This window comes from Chiloscyllium plagiosum, unplaced genomic scaffold (genome assembly GCF_037043375.1).
Source record: "Chiloscyllium plagiosum isolate Xiang-an unplaced genomic scaffold, Cpla_swu_hap1 HiC_scaffold_9, whole genome shotgun sequence".
Lineage (NCBI taxonomy): Eukaryota > Metazoa > Chordata > Chondrichthyes > Orectolobiformes > Hemiscylliidae > Chiloscyllium > Chiloscyllium plagiosum.
Genome location: NW_028270147.1, coordinates 69059985 through 69082837, shown reverse-complemented (window position 1 = coordinate 69082837; position 22853 = coordinate 69059985). Strand labels below are relative to the sequence as shown.

The following is a 22853-nucleotide window of genomic DNA, read 5'->3' as shown; positions in this document are numbered from 1 at the left end:
TGAGGTGTTTGACCTAATCCTATTTGTCGACTCTTTACTTCCTAGCCTTGTAAATTATGGCACTTCAAGTATTTGTGGAAATAGTATTTAAAGGCAATTAGTATTTCTTTCTCTGCCACCTTTTTGGACAGTGAGCTCCAACCTTCTACCGTTCTCTCTGTTACTGCTTCTGGATATGCCAGAGATGATTCACAGCCCATTTAGAGGCAACAGCACCGCTAAATTCACATTGCCAGGACCAAGCTGTTTTCAAAAGCAGTGTACAACACATATTTCCCTGGCCAATGAGAGAAACCATTTAGATTTTATTGCAGTCGGTTGTTGAGTTGGTAACAAAGATCTCACTGCAATCTTCTGAACTAGGTTGAACATGTCACTTAATTCTACATCCAGATGACAAAGAGGAGTGGTAAACTAAAAGATTGGGGTGGCACGGTGGCACAGTGGTTAGCACTGCTGCCTCACAGTGCCAGAGACCCAGGTTCAATTCCCACCTCAGGCAACTGTCTGTGTGGAGTTTGCACATTCTCCCTGTGTCTGCGTGGGTTTCCTCCCACAGTCACAAAGATGTGCAGGTTAGGTGAATTGGCCATGCTAAATTGCCCCTAGTGTTAGGTAAGGGGGTAAATGTAGGGGAATGGGTGGGTTGCGCTTCGGCGGGTCGGTGTGAACTTGTTGGGCCGAAGGGCCTGTTTCCACACTGGAAGTAATCTAATCTAATCTAATCTAATCTAATCTAATCTAATCTAAACTGAGGCCAAAGTAATAAATAATATAAAAATGGACAGAGACCTCAGCGCCAGAGACCCGGGTTCAATTCCCACCTCAGGCGACTCTGTGTGGAGTTTGCACGTTCTCCCAGTGTCTGTGTGGGTTTCCTCTGGGTGCTCCGGTTGCCTCCCACAATCCAAGAATGTGCAGGTTAGATGAATTGGCTATGCTAAATTGCCCGTAGTGTTAGGTGAAGGGGTAAATGTAGGGGAATGGGTCTGGGTGGATTGCGCTTCAGCGGGTCAGTGTGGACTTGTTGGACCGAAGGGCCTGTTTCCACACTGGAAGTAATCTAATCTTAAAAAAAAAGAGCTTCATTGATGTATATAAAAAGGAAGAGAACTGTCGAAGCAAACATAGGCCCCTTAGAGAATGAGGCTGGGAAATAATAATGCAGAACCAGGAAATGGTAGGGAAGTTGAATAAATAATGTGCATCACTCTTCACATTCCAAAAATACTAAATAATCAAGAGCCGGAAGAGGAGATAAACACACTACGACTGAAGGAAAATATACTTGGGGAAACTAATGGTGCTGAAGGCTAGATCACCTGAACCTGATAGGCTGTTTCCTAGGATTTTAAAGGAAGTAGCTACATTGAGAGGGATGCCCAGATTATAATCTTCCAAGAATCCTTTGAGGATAGAGAGGTTTGAAAATTTGCAAATGTAATATGCTTATTCAAAAGGTTAGGGAAACAGAAAAATGACAATAAGCCAGTTTTAACTTAACATTTGTAATTGGGAAAACATGAGAGCTTATTATTAAGGATGTAAATTAGAACATTTAGAAATATATAATATAATCAAGCAGAATTGGCATGGTTTCGTGAAGGAAAAATTGTGCCTCACAAATTTATTAAAATTCTTTGAGGTAACAAGCAGGGTATGTAAAGGGGAACCAGTAGGTGTAATATATTCATATGCCCAAAGGACGTTCAGTATGGTACCGCATGTTAGGCTAACCAATAGGATAAGAGCCCATGATGTTGGCGATAACTATCAGGCCTTGGCTAATGATTAAAGTTGAGAAAAGGAGAATGTTTTCAGGATCGCACCCTGTAACTAATGGAGTGCCACAGGGATCAGTGCTGGGGCCCCAATATGTATTACTGACTTGGATGATGGAAATGAATGTGCTATCATCAAGTTTGCTGAAGACACAGAAGTAGAAGGGAAGACAAATGGTGAGGCTAAGCGTTAACGGAGGGATATAGACTAGTTTAGTGACTGGACAGTACTAGGTGAACAAAATGTAATGTTGGAAGGATGGGAGATCTGAATATTATTTTAAATGGAGAAAGATTACAGAAAGCTGCAGCACAGGGATTTAGGGTCTAATTGCATGAATATCCTAAACACAGCATCCAAGTTCAAGGGATAATAGAAGGCAAGTGGACTGTTTGCCCTTCTTCCATATATAATTTAAAATTAAAATAGAGGTATCTTAAAACAACTAAATAAGACACTAGTTAGAGGACTGAAAATGTGTTGCTGGAAAAGCACAGCAGGTCAGGCAGCATCCAAGGAGCAGGAGAATTAATGTTTTGGGCATGAGCCCTTCTTCAGGAATGAGGAAAGTGTGCCAAGCAGGCTAAGATAAAAGGTAGGGAGGAGGGACTTGGGGGAGGGGCGTTGGAAATGCGATAGGTGGAAGGAGGTTAAGGTGAGGGTGATAGGCCGGGGTGGGGTGGGGGTGGGGGTGGGGGCGGAGAGGTCAGGAAGAAGATTGCAGGTTAGGAAGGTGGTGCTGTTCGAGGGTTGGGACTGAGACAAGGTGGGGGGGACTTGAAATGAGGAAACTGGAGAATCTGAGTTCATCCCTTGTGGTTGGAGGGTTCCTAGGTGGAAGATGAGGCGCTCTTCCTCCAGCTGTCGTGTTGCTGTGGTCTGGCAATGGAGGAGTCCAAGGACCTGCATGTCCTTGGTGGAGTTGGAGGGGGAGTTGAAGTGTTGAGCCACGGGGCGGTTGGGTTGGTTGGCCTGGGTGTCCCAGAGGTGTTCTCTGAAACGTTCCGCAAGTAGGCAGCTGTCTCCCCAATATAGAGGAGGCCACATCGGGTGCAGCGGATGCAATAAATGATGTGTGTGGAAGTGCAGGTGAATTTGTGGCGGATATGGAAGGATCCCTAGTGGCCTTGGAGGGAAGCAAGGGGGGAGGTGTGTGCGCAAGTTTTGCATTTCTTGCGGTTGCAGGGGAAGGTGCCAGGAGTGGAGGTTGGGTTGGTTGGGGGAGTGGACCTGACAAGGGAGTCACGGAGGGAGTGGTCTTTTTGGAATGCTGATAGGGGAGGGGAGGGAAATATATCCCTGGTGGTGGGGTCTGTTTGGAGGTGGCGGAAATGACGACGGATGATATGATGTATATGGAGGTTGGTGGGGTGGTAGGTGAGGGCCAGTGGGGTTCTATCCTGGTGGCGATTTGAGGGGCGGGGTTCAAGGGCGGAGGAGCGGGAAGTGGAGGAGATGTGGTGGAGAGCATCGTCGATCACTTCTGGGGGGAAATTGCGGTCTTTGAAGAAGGAGGCCATCTGGGTTGTTCGGTATTGGAACTGGTCCTCCTGGGAGCAGATGCGGCGGAGATGAAGGAATTGGGAATATGGGATGGTGTTTTTACAGAGGGCAGGATGGGAGGAGGTGTAGTCTAGGTAGCTGTGGGAGTCGGTCGGTTTATAGTAAATGTCTGTGTTGATTTGGTCGCCTGAGATAGAAATGGAGAGGTCTAGGAAGGGGAGGGAGGAGTCTGAGACGGTCCAGGTAAATTTGAGGTCAGGGTGGAAGGTGTTGGTAAAGTGGATGAACTGTTCAACCTCCTCGTGGGAGCACGAGGCAGCGCCGATACAGTCATCGATGTAGCGGAGGAAAAAGTGGGGGGTGGTGCCAGTGTAGCTGCAGAAGATGGACTGGTCCACATATCCTACGAAGAGGCAGGCATATCTATGGCCCATGCGGGTGCCCATGGCTATTCCTTTGGTTTGGAGGAAGTGGGAGGATTGGAAAGAGAAGTTGTTCAGAGTGAGGACCTGTTCAGTCAGCCGAAGGAGGGTGTCAGTGGAAGGGTACTGGTTGGTACAGCGGGAGAGGAAGAAACAGAGGGCTTCGAGTCCTTCGTGATGGGGGATGGAGGTGTACAGGGACTGGATCTCCATGGTGAAGATATGGCGTTGGGGACCGGGGAAGCGAAAATCATGGAGGAGGTGGAGGGCGTGGGTGGTGTCCTGAACGTAGGTGGGGAGTTCTTGGACTAAGGAGGACAGGACAGTGTCGAGGTATGCAGAGATGAGTTCGGTGGGGCAGGAGCAGGCTGAGACAATGGGTCGGCCGGGGCAGTCAGGTTTGTGGATTTTGGGCAGTCTCAGACTCCTCCCTCCCCTTCCTTGACCTCTCCATTTCTATCTCGGGCGACCGAATCAACACGGACATTTACTATAAACCGACCGACTCCCACAGCTACCTAGACTACACCACCTCCCACCCTGCCCCTGTAAAAACGCCATTCCATATTCCCTATTCCTTCATCTCCTCCGCATCTGCTCCCAGGAGGACCAGTTCCAATACCGAACAACCCAGATGGCCTCCTTCTTCAAAGACCGCAATTTCCCCCCAGACGTGATCGACGATGCTCTCCACCGCATCTCCTCCGCCCGTGAGCCCTGCACCTCCAATCGCCACTAGGACAGAACCCCACTGGTCCTCACCTACCACCTCACCAACCTCCATACACATCGTATCATCTGTCGTCATTTCCGCCACCTCCAAACAGACCCCACCACCAGAGATATATTTCCCTCCCCTCCCCTATCAGCGTTCCGAAAAGACCACTCCCTCGTCAGGTCCACACCCCCCCACTAACCCCACCTCCACTCCCGGCACCTTCCCCTGCAACTGCAAGAAATGCAAAACTTGCGCACACACCTCCCCCCTTGCTTCCCTCCAAGGCCACTAGGGATCCTTCCATATCCGTCAAAATTCACCTGCACCTCCACACGCATCATTTATTGCATCGGCTGCACACGATGTGGCCTCCTCTATATTGGGGAAGCAGCCGCCTACTTGCGGAACGTTTCAGAGAACACCTCTGGGACACCCGGACCAACCAACCCAACCACTCCTTGGCTCAACACTTCAACTCCCCCTCCCACTCCACCAAGAACATGCAGGTCCATGGACTCCTCCATTGCCAGACCATAGCAACACGACAGCTGGAGGAAGAGCGCCTCATCTTCCGCCTAGGAACCCTCCAACCACAAGGGATGAACTCAGATTTCTCCAGTTTCCTCATTTCAAGTCCCCCCGACCTTGTCTCAGTCCCAACCCTCGAACTCAGCACCACCTTCCTAACCTGCAATCTTCTTCCTGACCTCTCCGCCCCCACCCCACCCCTACTCCGGCCTATCACCCTCACATTAACCTCCTTCCACCTATCGCATTTCCAACGCCCCTCCCCCAAGTCCCTCCTCCCTACCTTTTATCTTAGCCTGCTTGGAACACTTTCCTCATTCCTGAAGAAGGGCTCATGCCGGAAACGTCGATTCTCCTGCTCCTTGGATGCTGCCTGACCTGCTGCACTTTTCCAGCAACACATTTTCAGCTCTGATTTCCAGCATCTGCAGTCCTCACTTTCTACTAGTTAGAGGACACCAGTTCTGCGTCCCCTTGCTGAACAACGGAAAAACTGGCATTGTCGGCATTCCAGAGAAGGTTCACTAGGTTTGTTTTGGGAATGGCAGCATTTTTCCATGAGGGAGAGGTTGACTAGGTTGGGCTTTTACTCATCAGTATTTAGAAGAATGAGAGATGTCCTGAAGAGTGGGTTGAGGTTAAACCCTTTCTCCTCAACATATTGGATGAAAAGTTGCATTTTGGCATCATTTCAAAAATTACTAATACATCAATAAATGAAACAAAATTATCTTTTAAAATTGTTTTAACATTTGTTTTCAAAGTGTTATTTATAATGATTTGGCTCCATGCATTAGATGACAAATCTGCAATGCCATAGCCATGGAATAGCTTACTTTAAAAATTAGATACACTAGCCATTCTTCACCACAGTTTAACCTGCTGCTCTTGACATTGAATATTACCAAACTCCCTTCCAGCAACATCCTGGATATTACTCTGAAACCCAATTAGTCCGGTAACATACATACCATGCCTATGAGAACAAGTCAAAGGCTAGTTATTTTGTGGTGAATATTTCACCGCTGAAGTCTCCAAGAGCTTTTCAACTACCTACTAGCTCCTCACATGTTTATGTAGCTGCAACTACAACAAGACTGAAGAGACTCAAGTCAGCAGTTACATGCCATCAGATTATAGTCCAGCAAGTCACTCCACCTGACAAAGGAGCAGTGCTCTGAAAGCTTGTAGTTTTAAATAAACCTATTAGACTATAATCTGATGTTGAGTAACTTCTGACTTTATCCATCCCAGTCTACACCAGCATCTCCACATTGAAGAGAGTCTATCCCATTCAAGATAAAGCATGCCACTTGATTAGCTTGCACTAGCATAAACATCCTTTCTCACTGCCAGTGTACCATTTAAGAGACACATTGTAGTAACTCACCAAAGTGTCTTGTCCTGTAACTCTCTGATCATCAAATGAGAGGCCAAGAGCAGCACTTGTCATCATATCCAAGTTTCCCTTCAAGTTGCACCTTATTGACTTGCCTTCAGAGCTACTAGATTAAAATTAATGAAAACCCAATCTAGATTTCTGGGAATACATTTATTGCAGTTGTTCAGAAGGTATTTCGTGATCATTTTTGATATGTAAAGTGTTGTGAACAATAATTGTCAGTCTTTCCGTAAAGTCCAAATCCCTAAAAATGAATTGAAGCATAGATTTTATATGAGTAATGTCCATAACCATGATCCTTGAAAGAGATTTGGAATAATTGAATGGTAGCATGTGTGGTTACAACTATTGCTATTATGAGCCTGAAATGCCATTTACTGTGAGTTGTAGGTAAAATCTGAATACCAGTTTTTCCTTCACCTTTTGGCCTTCAGAGATGTGATCCAGCATATGACGACAAATGGAAACAGATGCTTTTTCTTTAAAATGCAAGTACTTCAATGTAATTTTCCAAGGAATTCATTATTCATATGTGCTGTCTGAAATTAATATTAGTGGTAATGTAAGTTTTAAACTGATTCATACAAACTATGTTCTGCATCAACTTGTACTCCAATGTAGCGCATGACATTTGGTAATCAAACCTGAGTTCAACTCCTCTGCAAACTTTGGAAGATAATTTACGCTAATCCTTCAGTGCAACTCGGCTGAAGTTGCAGCCATTTTGGATTAGTTGTTATTCCAAAGTCTTCCTTCTAAGGATATCCTTCAAAGAAGAGAGGGAATTTCTTTGGAATCTTGGTCAACGTTGCACCCATGAGTATTTAACGTGCTGTGTAGCAGTTTGAGTTTCTTGTGAAAGATGCTATCTAATTGAAAGTATTTTTTTTCTGTTTCATTTATATTTACATTTTGGTCTTGAATGGTAAACCATCAAAATAAGTGAAGCAGAGCTACTGCTCCAGAGTAAATTCATATCATCAAATGACTGTGGTTTCTCTTTGTGCAGGTATCCCTTGCTTGGAGGGCATTTGAATAAAATATTTTTATCCTCACAGTAGTTTTGAAGTGAGGGAATGTTCTCAGTTGGGACTGCTGACCATTTTGAAGTGGTGTAAAATAGCAATCCATCTTTCGTATTTCATTTAGTTATGGCCTAATGACATTGTCCAACACAATTATAAAATGATACAAATTACTGACAGTCATCATTCTTTGTTTATATATAGAAGTGAATCATTAAGAATAAAAATGAAAAGAAGTGCAAAGAACAAACTTGGAGTAGAGAAACAATAGGAAGAGTGAGACAGCTGGAGAGTGATAATGCATCATAGAGAAAAACCCAAAGAGGAAATTAAAGAATTTGGTTGTGGTTTGGTATCGAGCCTATAGTGCCTTTAGCACTGCATCCAAATGATCAGTGGATCACTGGACAGTGCTGTCTCACATATGTTCACTCAGTCTGTCACTGGATAGGAAGTGTCCTGGCCTGGAAACTGACTCATTTTTCTCACCTTCACAGTCCAAGTGTGCACGAATGCTAGATAGACAGACTGCAAATTGATTTGAGTTATTTATTATCACGCCTATTTGAAAGATACAATGAAAAGTGTTTTAAAAGAACTTTTAAAAATTACATAGAGTTCATTGCCTGTGCAAGAGGTCTTCAAACATGTCTCCAGGGTGTCTGCAAGATCTCCCAGGCCTCGAGGCGTCCCTGCTCTGAGTACAGCAGTAACAGCTCCGCCAAGAGTCTGCATTTCAGGCATGCCACAGCCAGGAGTCCCTGCTCCGGACACCATGTCTGCTGCAGCGATATGCCTGCCACCAAGTGTCCTCACTTCAAGCACTGTCATTGCTGCAGCCAATGATCCACCTAGCACTGCCATAGATAATGCTGCACTGTGTCAAGTGTTTTTAGCTCATGGTGATCTGAATCCTTTTCCACAATCCCTGCGTGTCTGTGGTTTCTCTCTGTTGTCTGTATACTTGTGCCTTGACAGGAGAGATGATTGGTTGAAACTTTGCCCACATGCATAAAACATGTATGGTTTCTGCCTACTTTGGTGCTTGTTCCTTCCGTGTTCACAATCCCATGATATTCCTATTAGAATAAATTGACTAACACTCTCAGATCCTGATGTAATGTCTGGTCTCTGTTTCCCGACTGGAAATCATCCTCTTATACCCTGAAACTCAATGCTCACAATCAAAGATAACACCTATGTCCTGATGAATCGAGTATTCCTTTCAGGTTTTGTTTGTGTGTCTGGTTGGCGTTTCCCAATACCAACTCTCTTGGAATATTACAAGAAGTTCACAAAGTTCTACCATCCATTTGCCTGATCCATCACTCTCTCCTTTCCATCTACGCCACAATATTTGTAGTTCCAACAACATTAAACCATGTCCATCACTATCATTCACTTCACAGAATCCCTACAGGACGGAAACAGGCCATTTGGCCCAACTGGTCCACACCAGCACTCTGAAGGTCATCTCCCCCCCCCTGCCCCCCTCCTTCCCTGTAACCATGCATTTCCCATGGCTAACCCACCTAAGCTTGCACATCACTGAACACTATGGGCAATTTAGAATAGCCAACTTGCACTTCATTGATCTGTGGGAGCACCCGGTGAAAACACTGGGAGAACTTGCAAACTCCACACAGACCGTCATCCAAGGATGGAATCGAACCCTGGTCCCTGGTGCTATGAGGCCACCATTTGCCAACCAATGAGCCACCCTTTCATGTTTGATATTGAAACTAGCACCTGGAATTTCCACAAGATGTTTTTAAATCCCACCACTGCCATTTCTGCTGATCAGCTCCAACGCTGCAGCATTGTTAAAATGCTGTTTCGGTGCCCACTGTATATTGATGTTGAAAACAAAAGTAAAATGGGTTTGCTTCCCAGGGAACTAACTGTGGTGTGGGATACTGCCACATATTTTTCAAAATGTCTCTACTGTCATGATCGTGTTCGCCTCCCGCTCGTGGGCGGCACGGTGGCACAGTGGTTAGCACTGCTGCCTCACAGCGCCCGAGACCCGGGTTCAATTCCTGCCTCAGGCGACTGACTGTGTGGAGTTTGCACGTTCTCCCCGTGTCTGCGTGGGTTTCCTCCGGGTGCTCCGGTTTCCTCCCACAGTCCAAAGATGTGCAGGTCAGGTGAATTGGCCATGCTAAATTGCCCGTAGTGTTAGGTAAGGGATAAATGTAGGGGTATGGGTGGGTTGCGCTTCGGCGGGTCGGTGTGGACTTGTTGGGCCGAAGGGCCTGTTTCCACACTGTAAGTAATCTAAATCTAGTGTTGTGACCCTAAGTCAATAGAATGAGTGCAGATCTTTAGTTGGGTGTTCAATAGTATGGCTTCAGCTACCTTGACATTCAATTAAAGGAATTTGTGCCTCATTCAATGACTTGGATGTTAGTTTTCCTGTTAACATTATGAAGGTGTTTTCATGGATTGAAGAAGGTGCTGAAAAGCAGGCTGTTGCCTCAGTTTCCATATGTGATTATATGATCTGTCTTTCTGCGGATGATTTCACCAAAGAGCAACAATTAGATTTTTAGATTTTTTTTTTTAAGATTCCCTACAGTGTGGAAACAGGCCCTTCGCCCCAACAAGTCCACAGTGATCCTCCGAAGAGTAACCCACCCAGTCCCATTTCCCGCTGACTAACGCACCTAAACACTATGGGCAACTTAACATGGCCAATTCACCTAACCTGCACATCTTTGGACTGTGCGAGGAAACCCAGGCGGGTGAGGAATAGGGAGACAAAAGGGGAAATGAAATGACCGTGAGAGGAGAAACCATTGGAGATGCGCAGCCTATGGATAAGTATGAATAGGACTGAAGAAGTATGGTACAATGAATCAGTGCTGTAGAACTTTTGAAAATAAGGAAAAAATTAACCATTTCTGTAATTATAGAAGATATCATGACTTTGACCTAGATGACTTCAGTGCAGCGGAGAATGGGCTGAAGTGATTGGAGAATTGATGGTATAACATGGTCAAAGGTCATTGTAAATGATTTGCATGGGAGTATTAACGTTGTACCTAACTAGGCTGAGTGAGAGATTGATTCGCTGCTTATGTGTATGTATCTAAAACCATGGCTCATGTTGCACTGTGACTTGCATGCAAGCTAAATAATACCAATGCAAACTTTATATAGTTGATACTCACCATTGTAAAAAAAAGAATGTAGATAGCAACTTGTGCTTTGGATGTCACATTTTTTTTAAAAAATGCAGACAGAAGAGTAAGGGCTTGTGAGAAAATGTTTTGGCAACCACTTGATATGAGTGGTTTTTGAAATGTGGGTAGATTAGTTCTATAATTGTTTAAAAGTGAACAGACACTAGAGTTTTCCAAATTTGAATGAGTACTGAGTTTTATTTCAATACTTCCAAGTGCACAGACCTATCTGGAATACCTTGGAGAAATACGCAGGAGATAAATCCTATTAACGGACAAATAAAACTTTGAAAAGTGCAGAGTGCTGTGAATTGTGGGGACTAAGTCCAAATTAAGAAGTGCTGCGAGGATTGCTCATAGTTTTGTAGTCAGTTATAAATAAAGCTGTTCAACTTAACAAAAGATTTTTCTTTAAATTTGGTTGGTATTTTCCAATTTTTGCTGCATAAATGTTGTTGACATGTGTAACACCCTCAACTTCCTAAAGAAAGTCTAAATCTAAAGGTTTACCAATGCTACTTGCTGACCAAATGAATCACACCAATTTTAGCTTAAATGCTGCTTTTTTTCCCTCTATTATTTGGTAAGATCATTCAATAGCTATTGTTCTTTAAATAATCTTTTCTAAGATTAAATTCACTTCACTTAAATTTCTGTGACTTCGTTCCTGGTTTAAATTGCCTTGATGTAGCATTTATGGGCATAGAATGAGACTACACCAAGCTTTTAATTTATAGTGGGCAGAAAAGTAATATTGATGATCTTGGAGGAACATGTCAAATTTGAATAAGCAAAACAAGTTATTTACAAATACATTTTTGTCACAAATCCTTAATTGAATGAGTGACTTATACATCCTCCACTTCCACAATACTGTGAAGCAGAAAGACCCACAAGTCGGGCTGGATTTTAATTCTTGAGTTCAGGAAGTTCTGATTTCATTTTCAGTGCTAGTGTGATAAAGTCTCCAATGGGCCCTTGTGGTGATTGCTGAAACAGATCTTTCAGGATCTTCAAGAGGATGGATGAGTTTTAAAATATTTTCTAAACCACAGCAGCCAGTCAACATACAAAGATCTAAATTAGAATTAGAAGTAGGCCATTCTGTCTTTCAAATATGTTCCACCATTCAATAAGATCTTTGTGTGTTATAAATTCTACATTCTCCTTTTATCCTTGATTACCTTTGATTCCCTTGGCTAATAAGAATTGACCTCCTTATTTTAAACCCTGATACCATCACATTGTGAGCCAGATAGTGTCAAAGTTGCACAAAACGCTGGAGAAAAAATTCCACGTATCAATCTCAAATATGATCTCCTCTGAACTGCCTCAAATACATTTACATACTCTTTTCCTTAAATAAGGAGAGCAAAACTATACCCAGTGTGGGTTCACTGTTGTCTTGTATAACTGAAGCATAACATCCAATATTTGTGCACAATTCCTCTCGTAATAAATGCTGGCATAATGTTAACCTTTTTAAATTATTTCCTGTAAATGCATAGTAACATTGTGTGGACCATGCAGTAATACACCTTGATTAGCTTTACAGTAAAATAAGCAGGAAAGCACCAAAGAGGTTGTTGAAATTGCGCAGGGGAGAGGTTAGAAGAGGCAGGGATGACCTCTGGGCAAAAATCATGGGCTATGGCTATTAACATGATGGAATCTGGCCATTCGACCAAGCTGTTATACAGTTTATTCAAAGAAAGGGACAGTGCTACCAGAAATGGGTCCACCTCTGCTGCACCTGCACATCATTGAGCCAGTGTCGTGGCAGTTTCATGCAGCATGAGAAAGGCCCCAGGGCAATCCTTGAGGTGGAATTGATTGAATCCATGTGGTCGTCCATGTACAGACCTCAGAATTTTATAAACAAGAAACCTCCCTATTGCATCAATATTCAGCTCGTGTATAACCTTCCACTGCTTCCCACAGAACCAAGCCTGTTTCACTTCTCCCAACCCACCTCTAGTTATGTGTTTAGATGTAGGGTTACTCTCTGAGGAAGTGATTTCTGACTCCTCCACGAAATCGGCAGACGGGAAGTGAAAGTCACCATTGTTCCAGAGGACTGTAGGCCCTCACGTTCATTAGTGAGGGCAATGACTAATAGGGGCAAAGTTGAGAATGCAAGGGCTTTGTGTGATCTCAGTCAGTAAAGGAATTGAAGCCATGCTATTGGCATAACACTGCAGCATAAACCAGCAGTCCAGCCAACTGAGCTATCTGACCCTATGCCATTATGCTGGCAGCTAATAGCAAACCTGAGATTCTCCTTGGTTTAAGATGTGATTTTCTGTCTTGACTGCACTAATGGAGCATTGTAATGAATAACCACCTGGCTTTCCATCATGATCAAAACATACTGAATCACATGACAGAGCAAAGGGGAGTGAGGAGGCAGAGCAAGAGAAAAGCCCAGTATCCTCTGAGAAGAAGCAGACAAAGGAGAAATGCTAAGGCACTACAAGGAAGAAGAGTCTGATACAGGCAGTGTACTGGAAAGACATGATGGTTGCCATATCCCGATAGTGAGCAAGGGACTCATGCAGAATGCATGTTGTGACAGATTCACCGATCTGGCCATGACTTAGCTGAAAGTCTATGAGTAGTTAAGCAACAGAGATGTGCCTGCTTGCCTTGGACCAAGTCTGAGCTTTCACAAGAAGGTCAACTTTTTTTCAACTATTTTGCCATTACAAAGGGAGGGACTGTTGGCCGCAGTCTCCTCTGGCAGCAGGGAGGACCTAATGAGATCTGCATATGTTATAAATCATCTTGACATTGAGATGTGAAGAGCACGCTAACCTTGCAAAAAGGTTTCTTAAATTACTTCACCTATAATTAAAATACATGTAACAAACCGCAATGATCCATTTGGTGATCACTGTAATTGCTCCTATAGCATGTTCTTGTGGCTTCAGAGGTGGTGTAGGCAGGCTGCTCATTTCCTCTACTGAGCAGCTGTGACGATCTTGATTCGCCTTGTTGTGCACTGGGGCTTTCTATATCTCTACAGCACAGGCATCCTATTATGTAGCTCTCCCTGAGATTCGTCTCTGTGCCTCAGCCATCTCCTCCTGTAGCTGCTGTTCTCCTCATCCAGTGCCACCACTAATGTCTTGGGATGTATTGTATCTAGTGCTAATGCCTGACATTCCAGTCTGATGTAACACTGCATTCTCTGACTTCTCTTGTTCTTTAGAGGGATTCCTCAGCTTGTGGAGATGGACATGGAGACTCTCAAAGTTTATCAATAACATACATCACACACCCACCCAGTTGAGTAGACAAACAGTATTACCAACCCAAACAATCTCTCACCAGAACCATTTCCCAAACACCACCATCTAAAACCTCCCAGCATGTATGCTTTTGTGATTCTCTTCCGCATGAGAAATAGGGGTCCTGCCATCACCATTACCAACATGCTGTTGTGAAGACTCCCTGGCAATGTCTGTAACCCTCTCTTCCATGGCTTGTAAAGCCCTCATTGGTGATGTCCCCCTTATTGCCTATGAAAGTGACATTGTCATTGTGCACTGTCCCTTCTACAAGAATGAGGGGAAGATGGGACAAAGGAATGCTACTTGGAGAAAGGTAGATCCTTGTATGATGTGAGAGAGCAATTATATATTGATGGCTCAACTCCTAAACCCGTGGGTGCTGCCTTGGTCTCTTCCTGGATTCAGACTTTTCCAGCATCCTTCCAGCTGCTCTGAATAATGCATGCTGCAAATCAATACGAAAACCAAATAGCGGGATGTGTCTCTCTCTTTTTCCAGAACAGGTCATGAAGCATTCGCCATCACTGCATTCATGTTTGGCAGTATTTCCCTGAGGCACTTGCCACCTCAGCAATTTGGACCCATATCCTCTCAGCGAGGGCCAGGGATAATTTGTGAGTTGCCAGTAAAAGAATGACTCTCTTCTCATTGCCTGCATACCTGAATATATTGAGATGTTGTTTGGTGAATCATGCAGCTCACTAGTTCTGACTCTCCTGCCTGTTTGGATTACTATGACTTTCTGGTCTTGGAGTAGATGATGTACATGAGTCAGAGTGTGCATGCCTCATTATCTTAGCATGTTTACATGATAACGAGAGGCTGACAGCTCATTTGAATAACACTTGCAGTTTATAGACTTGGTGGCTGTGTTGTTGTTGAAATACTAGTGTAACGTGTGTTGTTTTTTTAAATGTTTTTATTGAAAATTTTAACATGTTTTAACAAGTTTACAAAAGAAAACTTAAAAAAGACCCAAGTATAAACATTGATATACAGTTGAATCTTAAATAAATGATAACCAAAATCTATCAAACAAGAAAAAAAAATACCAAGAGGAAAAAAAAGACAAAACTCAACTAACTACTCATCTAACTTAAATCTAACCAGAGTGTATCATTAAAATTCTTACATTATTCAAGAGAAAAAAAAATCCAACGGATAACACATGAATTGAGCAGTGATATACCTGCTCGGAATGTGTTAACATCAGATCACAACAAAACCCATATTTATCCAAAACATCCCGAGCATAGAGCATATAAAATTCACAAAAATAAAAGCTCTTTAGTACGTTCAGATCAATATAACAAAAAACAACTATTTCTAAATACTAAAAAAAAATATAAAACTTTTTAAAATGGAGATCTTCCCCTTTATTCCCAGGGGGCATCACTTCCTTTCCAAAAAACCCAACATAACCTCTCCCAACCAGTGCCCCACCCTTGACCCAGGCACCCCACGATAGGATAAAGAAAATTCAAGTATACTACTGAACTAGAACTAACAGTGAGTTCCCTATTTCCCCCCCCACCACCCACACCAACACCTGGATATATTTGGAATCGCTAAGTAAGGGATGAATAAATAAACCCTTCTTCCCACCCCCCCCCACATCCCCCCCGGAGATAATATTAAACAATAAGGTAATGATGAAAGGAAATAAAAGAGGGGGGTAAACCGGGGTGAGGGTAGGGCAAAACAACATCAATTAACTCTTATAATTTGTCTAAGAGAGTCCAAAAGCTCCTTGGCCTTCTCTGGTGATCCGAAGTTATACACGGACCCTTCATGGCTAAAGTGTAGTATAGCTGGGTAGTGCAAGGAGTATTGAATGTTTAAATCCCTTAAACACTTCTTTGCTTCATCAAATGCCTTCCTCTTTCAGACCAAAGCTGGGGAAAAGTCCTGAAATAACATAATCTTGGATCCTTTATAAGTCATGGCTTGGGGATCTTTCCCAAGATTTCTGGAGGCTTCCAGGAGCATCTGCCTCACCTTTTAGCTCTGCAGCTGGAACAGGACTGGGCGGGGACACTGGTTCGAGCCGGGTCTGCGTATTGCAAGCCGGTAGGCCCATTCTACCCTTACCTGGCCTGATTCAGCCTCCAGATTCAATAACTGTGGAAGCCACTGTTCAAGGAACCTTGTAAGCTGGCCGCCTTCTGCCCGTTCAGGAAGGCCCAGCAAACGAATATTTTTTCGACGACCTCGATTCTCGAGATCGTCAGTGTGATTCTCTAAGGCCCGGACTTGCTGCTCAAGAGTCCGGACCCGATCCATGGCCGATTCTGCAATGGCCTCGGAGGTCGTGGCCTTTAGCTCCGCCCCTCCGACTCTGCATTCAATTTCTTTGATGTCTCGGCCATGCTTTTGTAGCGCGGCTGAGAATGAATTCCACCGATTTCGGGACTCTATGAAAGCATCGATCTTCGCATCGAGTTTGGAGATTATTTCCGCGAGGCTCGCCACCGTAGGTAAGTCCCCCGGGGCAGCTGCGGATGCCTGTGCTGCAGCTGGGGAGGGTGGGGGAGGGGCTCCTGCCTGCTGAGAACTGCGGGCTCTTTTCCCCTAGTCATTTTTATAGGAGACTGAACTGTATAAATTTAGTACTAAACCACTAATTACATTAAGTAAAAACTATTTTTAATTGATTTGGTGAGTATGGTGGAGGAGGGTGGCCCACTCTGCCTAGGTCTTGGGAGGAGCACTATAGACTCAGACTTGCTGAGTCGCCGCCATCTTGGATCCCCTCGTAACGTGAGTTGTTAACATATTGTAATACTGTAGGGGCCAGATTTCCAGCACACTAGCCCAGTGAAGTGAGCCACTATCCAAGGCCAAACTATACACCTTGTGTACAATAGCTGCAGCAGGTACTAGCTATCAGATACCCCTCCTTGATTGTTTTGATTGAGACGTGAGTGGTAGCTAGAGTTCTATTCCTGTTATTCTTTGAAGACATACAATGAAACATTTATGTTTCCCTGAACAACAGGCTTTGTTTGGGGTTTAAAATCTCAACAGAAATGTATCTTTTGAAATGGAGCATCAATTTTAATTATGTACATGGGTTGGGCTTAAGCACAAACTTTTTGATGTTGTGGAAATAGTGCAATAGCTGAATTAATGTTGGCACTTAACTATTGCCACACTATCATCTGAGGCCATTTATAACACCAGTTTGATTTTGCTATTTTTCAGGATGGTTAGAAGAACTACTCAAATTGATCACTGGAATGATCAATTGTTCTGAAGAATTTTTGTGAAGAAGTGACTGGTTAACAAATGGAATGCAGTAGACATAAATTATATATATTTTCAGAAGGCATTTTATAGACCATATTGAAGAGGCTTATTAAAAGTTCAGATACATGGTATAAAGACACATAGCAGGATGAATAGAAAGATAGTTGATTGCAGATGTATTTGGATGAACGGGTGTTGGTCAGGTTGGCGGCGAAATGGATTATGGTAAATGTTGATGAGTTGAACGTGGGCTCATTGAATACTGTCTTACTTTGACACGGTGTTTGACTCTTAACTACCCTCTGGACTATTAAGGATGGCAAATACATGCTGGCTGGTCAGCAATGCCCATATGCAGAGGAATATAACAGATAATTTAAATGTTGAATGTGTGAGTATAAAGCCATAAAAATAGTTCCAAGCCTTATAGGTTTTATAAATAAGTATATTGAGTACAAGAGTAAAGAATTAATAATTTAAAGCTCGAATACATTGGCTTGAGTATAGCATAAAATTTTGGTCACCCTTAGTCACCCTTTTATAGAAAAGATATTGAAGCTATTAAGCTCACAGCATCCGTTCACAAGGATGATCCCAGGGATTGGGAATTAATGTCAAGAGATTGACACACTGGAAACATTTCAATTGGAAAGAAAAAGAAAATGTTTTTAAAAATCAGGATGGGTTTTGAAATATCGTATTTTCTTTTTGATCAAAGGTAGTTTAATTAAAATTGTCCTTAAGAGAACAAGATAAGAAGGTATGAGATACTTGTGCATTCAGCAGAATATTGGAACATGGAACATTTAATAATAGGGGATAGTTAAAGCAGCAGCCATTACATTCTTTAAAGGAATGTTAGATAAACATCCAAAGCACAAGAAGGTGCAACACTTTGAAGCAATATTTGTTTTGATTTGCCCCTACAAAAAGTCAACACAGTCAAAATAAAACAAAATCTCTTTCTCTGCTGAAGATATCTACGAATCTGCACTGGGGCTAAAGCAGTTATTTTAATAAATACATCAGTTAAGAGATGTATATTGTGCATGATCAGCTTCATAAAATCATAAGAAATAGGAACAGGAGTAAGCCATTTAGCCTCTTGATCTTGTTCTATCAATCAGTAGGAGCATGCCTGATCCAGCATATCACTCTGTGGGAAGGAAATCCAAAGACACTCAACCCTCTGAGAGAAGAAATTCTTCCTCATCTCAGTCTTTAAGTGGAAACTTTATTGAAGAAGGGCACAGGCCCTTCTTCAGGAAGGGCCTGTGCCCGAAACATCGAATCTCCTGTTCCCTGGATGCTGCCTGACCTGCTGTGCTGTTCCAGCAATAAAGTTTCAACTTTGATCTCCAGCATCTGCAGACCTCACTTTCTCCTCAGTCTTTAAGTGGCATCCTTTTATTCTGACGCTGTGCCCTCTGGTTCTAGACTCTCCCATGAAGGGATACATCCTCTATGTTTACCGTCACACTGCATATGAATCTTATGTCTTTCTGATAATCAGTTTGTAAACGTCTTATTATCTGCTTTATTGCTGTCTAATGTCAGCTTGCAGAACAAGGCTATATTCCAGTAGGGTTTATTCAATGTATGTTTTGCCCAATGTGCGCACCCTTTGCATTCTTTCCACTGCAATACTTAATGATGTGTTACAATTTTATTGCTATGAATTTTGGGACTTGTTTGAAGAATTAAACAATGAGCCTATTTTCCTTTGACATTTAAAGCAATAATTTTCATCTGACATTGCATAGTTGTTGGAGGTAATCATGAGGGACAAGACTTACATGAATTTGGAAAGGCAAGGACTGATTAGGGATAGTCAACATGGCTTTGTGCGTGGGAAATCATGTCTCACAAACTTGATTGAGTTTTTGAAATGTAACAAAGGGGATTGATGAAGGCAGCGTGGTGGACATGATCTGTATGGACTTCAGTAAGGCGTTCGACAATGTTCCCCATGGGAGACTGGTTAGCAAGGTTAGATCTCGGAATACAGGGAGAACGAACCATTTGCATACAGAACTGGCTCAAAGGTAGAAGACAGAGGGTGGTGATGGAGGGTTGCTTTTCAGACTGGAGGTCTGTAACTAGTGGAGTGACACAAAGATCGGTGCTGGGTCCACTACTTTCCATCATTTATATAAATGATTTGGATATGAACATAGGAGGTATCATTAGTAAGTTTGCAGATGACACCAAAGTTGGAGGTGTGGTGGACAGTGAAGAAGGTTACCTCAGATTACAACATAATCTTGATAAGATGGGCCAGTGGGCTGAGGAGTGGCAGATGGAGTTTAATTTAGATAAATGCGAGGTGCTGCATTTTGGGAAAACAAATCTTAACAGGACTTACACACTTTAATGGTAAGGTCCTAGGGAGTGTTGTTAAACAAAGAGACCTTGGAGTGCAGGTTCATAGCTCCTTAAAAGTAGGGTTGCAGGTAGATAGGATAGTGAAGAAGGTGTTTGTTATGCTTTTTTTTATTGGTCAGAGTATTGAGTACAGGAGTTGGGAGGTCATGTTGTGGCTGTACAGGACGTTGGTTAGGCCACTTTTGGAATATTGCATGCAATTCTGGTCTCCTTCCTATTGGAAAGATGTTGTGAAACTTGAAAGGGTTCAGAAAAGATTTACAAGGGTTGGAGGATTTGAGCTATAGAGAGAGGCTGAACAGGCTGGGGCTGAGGAGTGATCTCATAGAGGTTTATAAAATCATGAGGGGCATGGATTGGATGAATAGACAAAGTCTTTTCCCTGGGGTGGGGGAGTCTAGAACTAGAGGGCACAGGGTTAGGGTGAGAGGGGAAAGATATAAAAGGGACCAAAGGGGCAACTTTTTCACATAGAGGATGGTACGTGTTTGGAATGAGCTGTGGTGAGGCTAGTACAATTGCAACATTTAAAAGGCACCTGGATGGGTATATAAATAGGAAGGATTTAGATGGATTTGGGCCAAATGCTGCCAAGTGGGACTAAATTAGGTTGGGATATCTGGTCGGCATGGACGAGTTGGACCGTAGAGTCTGTTTCCATGCTGTACATGTCTATGACTGTATAACAGTGCTTGCACAGTTTTCGTCATTACAAAGAAAGCTACATTCTACTTAGTGTTTTTTTTTAAATGGATAGCAGAATCAACTTGTGGTTTGTGAGAACAGTGACAAATATAGCTCATGCTATCATAATGATAACAGAAAATGCTTGGTGCACCATTTCACATGTTGTGAGATCTTGTGGCTCAGTTATCATAGAGTCCCTCCAGTGTGGAAACAGGCCCCTCAGCCCAGCAATTCCACACCAACCCTTCAAAGAGCTTCACACCCAGACCCATTCCCCTATTACTCTACATTTACCCCTGACTAATGCACCTAACCTACACATCCCTGAACACAATGGACAATTTAGCATGACCAATTCATCTAACCTGCGCATCTTTGGATTGTGAGAGGAAACTGGAGCACCCGGAGGAAGCCCACGCAGACACTGGGAATGTGTGCAGATACAGAGAATATGTGCAAACTCCACACAGACAGTCACCTGAGGCTGGAATCGAACTCTGGTTCCTGGTGCTGTGAGGCAACAGTGCTAACCACCGAGCCACTGTGTCGTTGTTAACAGCGCTGCCTATGATCCAGAAAGCCTAGGTTCAAATCTCTCACCGGGTATGTTGTACGTACTCTCTGAATCTGATTTGGTATCCAGCTAGGAAGGAGAGGAAAAAATAGAAAGATGATGGAGCATCTCGTCTTATCTGTTTGCATAGAACTGTGGTTTGTTAGGGAACACAGTTGATGTGCTTCAATATGTGTAGGAGGAATGTGTACCATTTACCAAATTAGTTTTAATTTGATTTCTATGCATACCTTGAAACACCACAATAGTGATTCTTATTGTCTGTGTTCAAAGTAACAGTGCTTTTTTAAACTGGTCACTGCAGATGTAATGGAGCTAGAAATAAGAGTTTGGAGAGGATACTGTAATGAGTCCTCATGGTCCCACCATTGCTAGTGAAAATAATGTACTTTTCTTCCTTGCCAAACTGTGAAAATGTTCCTTCTCAGTGACCATGAAGATATGCTAGAATTTGTAAACTTTGGGCAAATATTCCTTTTTAGTTACAGTTGGTTGATGGACAGTAATCCTGTACTAATCCTTGCACTATGTTGGTACTACGTGAATTGTTGCTGAACCTGCATTGAGATTTATTAGAGACATAATTAATTCAATTGGACAACTGCAATCCACGCACTAAGGCCTTAACTTCACTTTTGCCTACAGTTTCCAGAGGGTACCAGTCTGTTTTTCACTCCGGAACTCAGGTAATTAATGCTATTTGAAATTAAATCCAATATTTGGTTTATTGGACGGTTTTTCTGGAGCTGGCCTGATGGCAATATCAATTAAATAGATTTTCATGTTTCAAATGATATACTATGTTTCTTACAGAAATGGCACAAATAGTGCAGACCAATGGAACCCAGCCTCTTAGCAAGACATGGGAACTCAGCTTATACGAGTTACAGAGAACACCTCAGGTAAATATAACAATTACATCAATATTTCTATTCCAAATTTAATGTTGTGTACCTCTCTTAGTGGACCATGTCATTCTATAGCAAATAACATGTAATTGGGAAACATTAGGAAAATAACTTGTACACCTGAACTTGGCATCCTGATTTCTCAACTTAGAGAAAGAAAACATTTTCTTTAACTATAAAGTTAATGGCATCTTTGGTAAATTGGCACTATGAGCTTTGTGCGAACAGGAAATAATTAACTACTGAATTTAGGAATCCACTAAACAACATCAACCTAACAATAAATGAAATAACCAAAAACACAAGCACTCAATGATCCAGTTGGAGATTGACCAACATCAATTCACCTGTGAATTTGAGAATCTGCTTTCCTTTGTAAATGAAAGTAAATGGAACCATGTGCAGAATTTTCCCATCACTCAAGTGGCATGAGCAATGACAAAAATTGAAGGAAAATATAGCAAAATCGTGGAAAAAAGGCTCGATTTCCCCTTAATATTGCAGCAGGGAGTTCTGACTCTCACTAATTGGTGACTAGTTTTCTTTTGTGTATTTGCAAGCGATTATGGGCTATTCTCTTTTCATTTCTCTACAGCTTGCAATTCTCCTCTCCTTCTCTGAGAAACTAGATGGCAACAATACCTGACTTCAGTCAGAGCAGTTACCTGGTGGATGTAGTTCACCACTTCTGTCTCCAGGCCACTGTTTTAATGTCCTTTCACCAATGTGTCCTTGAAGATTCCATGGACAGTGTCCTCCCCGGCCCTTTGTGCACCAAAGCTGACATCACCAAACCAACAGATTTATTATGTTATTATCACTGATCCATTTCAGTCTTTCAGAATTTCACTTTGGAGCACAGGGGTGTACAGATATTTCTTGCATCTCGACATGATTTATCTGATAGCTGTTAGCTTAATTTCTTAGTGATCTCACACTTTTTATGCTCACCTGGTGGCTGCTAGCCTCTGTGCATTGCGTAGCTTTTTAACCAGAGGACGGGAAGGACTGCTAGTTGTAGAGGATGAGGGGTAGGTGGGAACTATTGGTGCTATGTGCAATAGTAACATTGGTAGTGTTTGAGCCTGCTATCTCTGTCTTTGGCTGACTATGTTTGCTGCCTTGGCCACCCACCTCTGGGTAGAGGGTGGCTCACCTCTCCGCCCATGCTGGATGCTCGCTTTGATTTCTG

At 42.9% G+C, this 22853-nt stretch overlaps 1 protein-coding gene across 6 annotated transcripts in view; it reads left to right on the top strand.

Moving 5' to 3' along the window:
- Positions 1–22853, top strand: part of rnf2 (ring finger protein 2) — a 50996-nt gene that overhangs the window by 7246 nt on the left and 20897 nt on the right. For 3 of the 6 annotated variants that reach the window (XM_043699552.2, XM_087990757.1, XM_043699553.2), the window contains exons 2-3: positions 21399–21439; positions 21567–21655. In XM_043699552.2, the coding sequence (XP_043555487.1) occupies positions 21569–21655 (87 nt within the window). In that variant the 5' untranslated portion in view covers positions 21399–21439; positions 21567–21568. The remainder of the gene's footprint in view (positions 1–21398; positions 21440–21566; positions 21656–22853) is intronic. The other 3 variants (XM_043699558.2, XM_043699556.2, XM_087990756.1) reach the window with 1 other exon arrangement.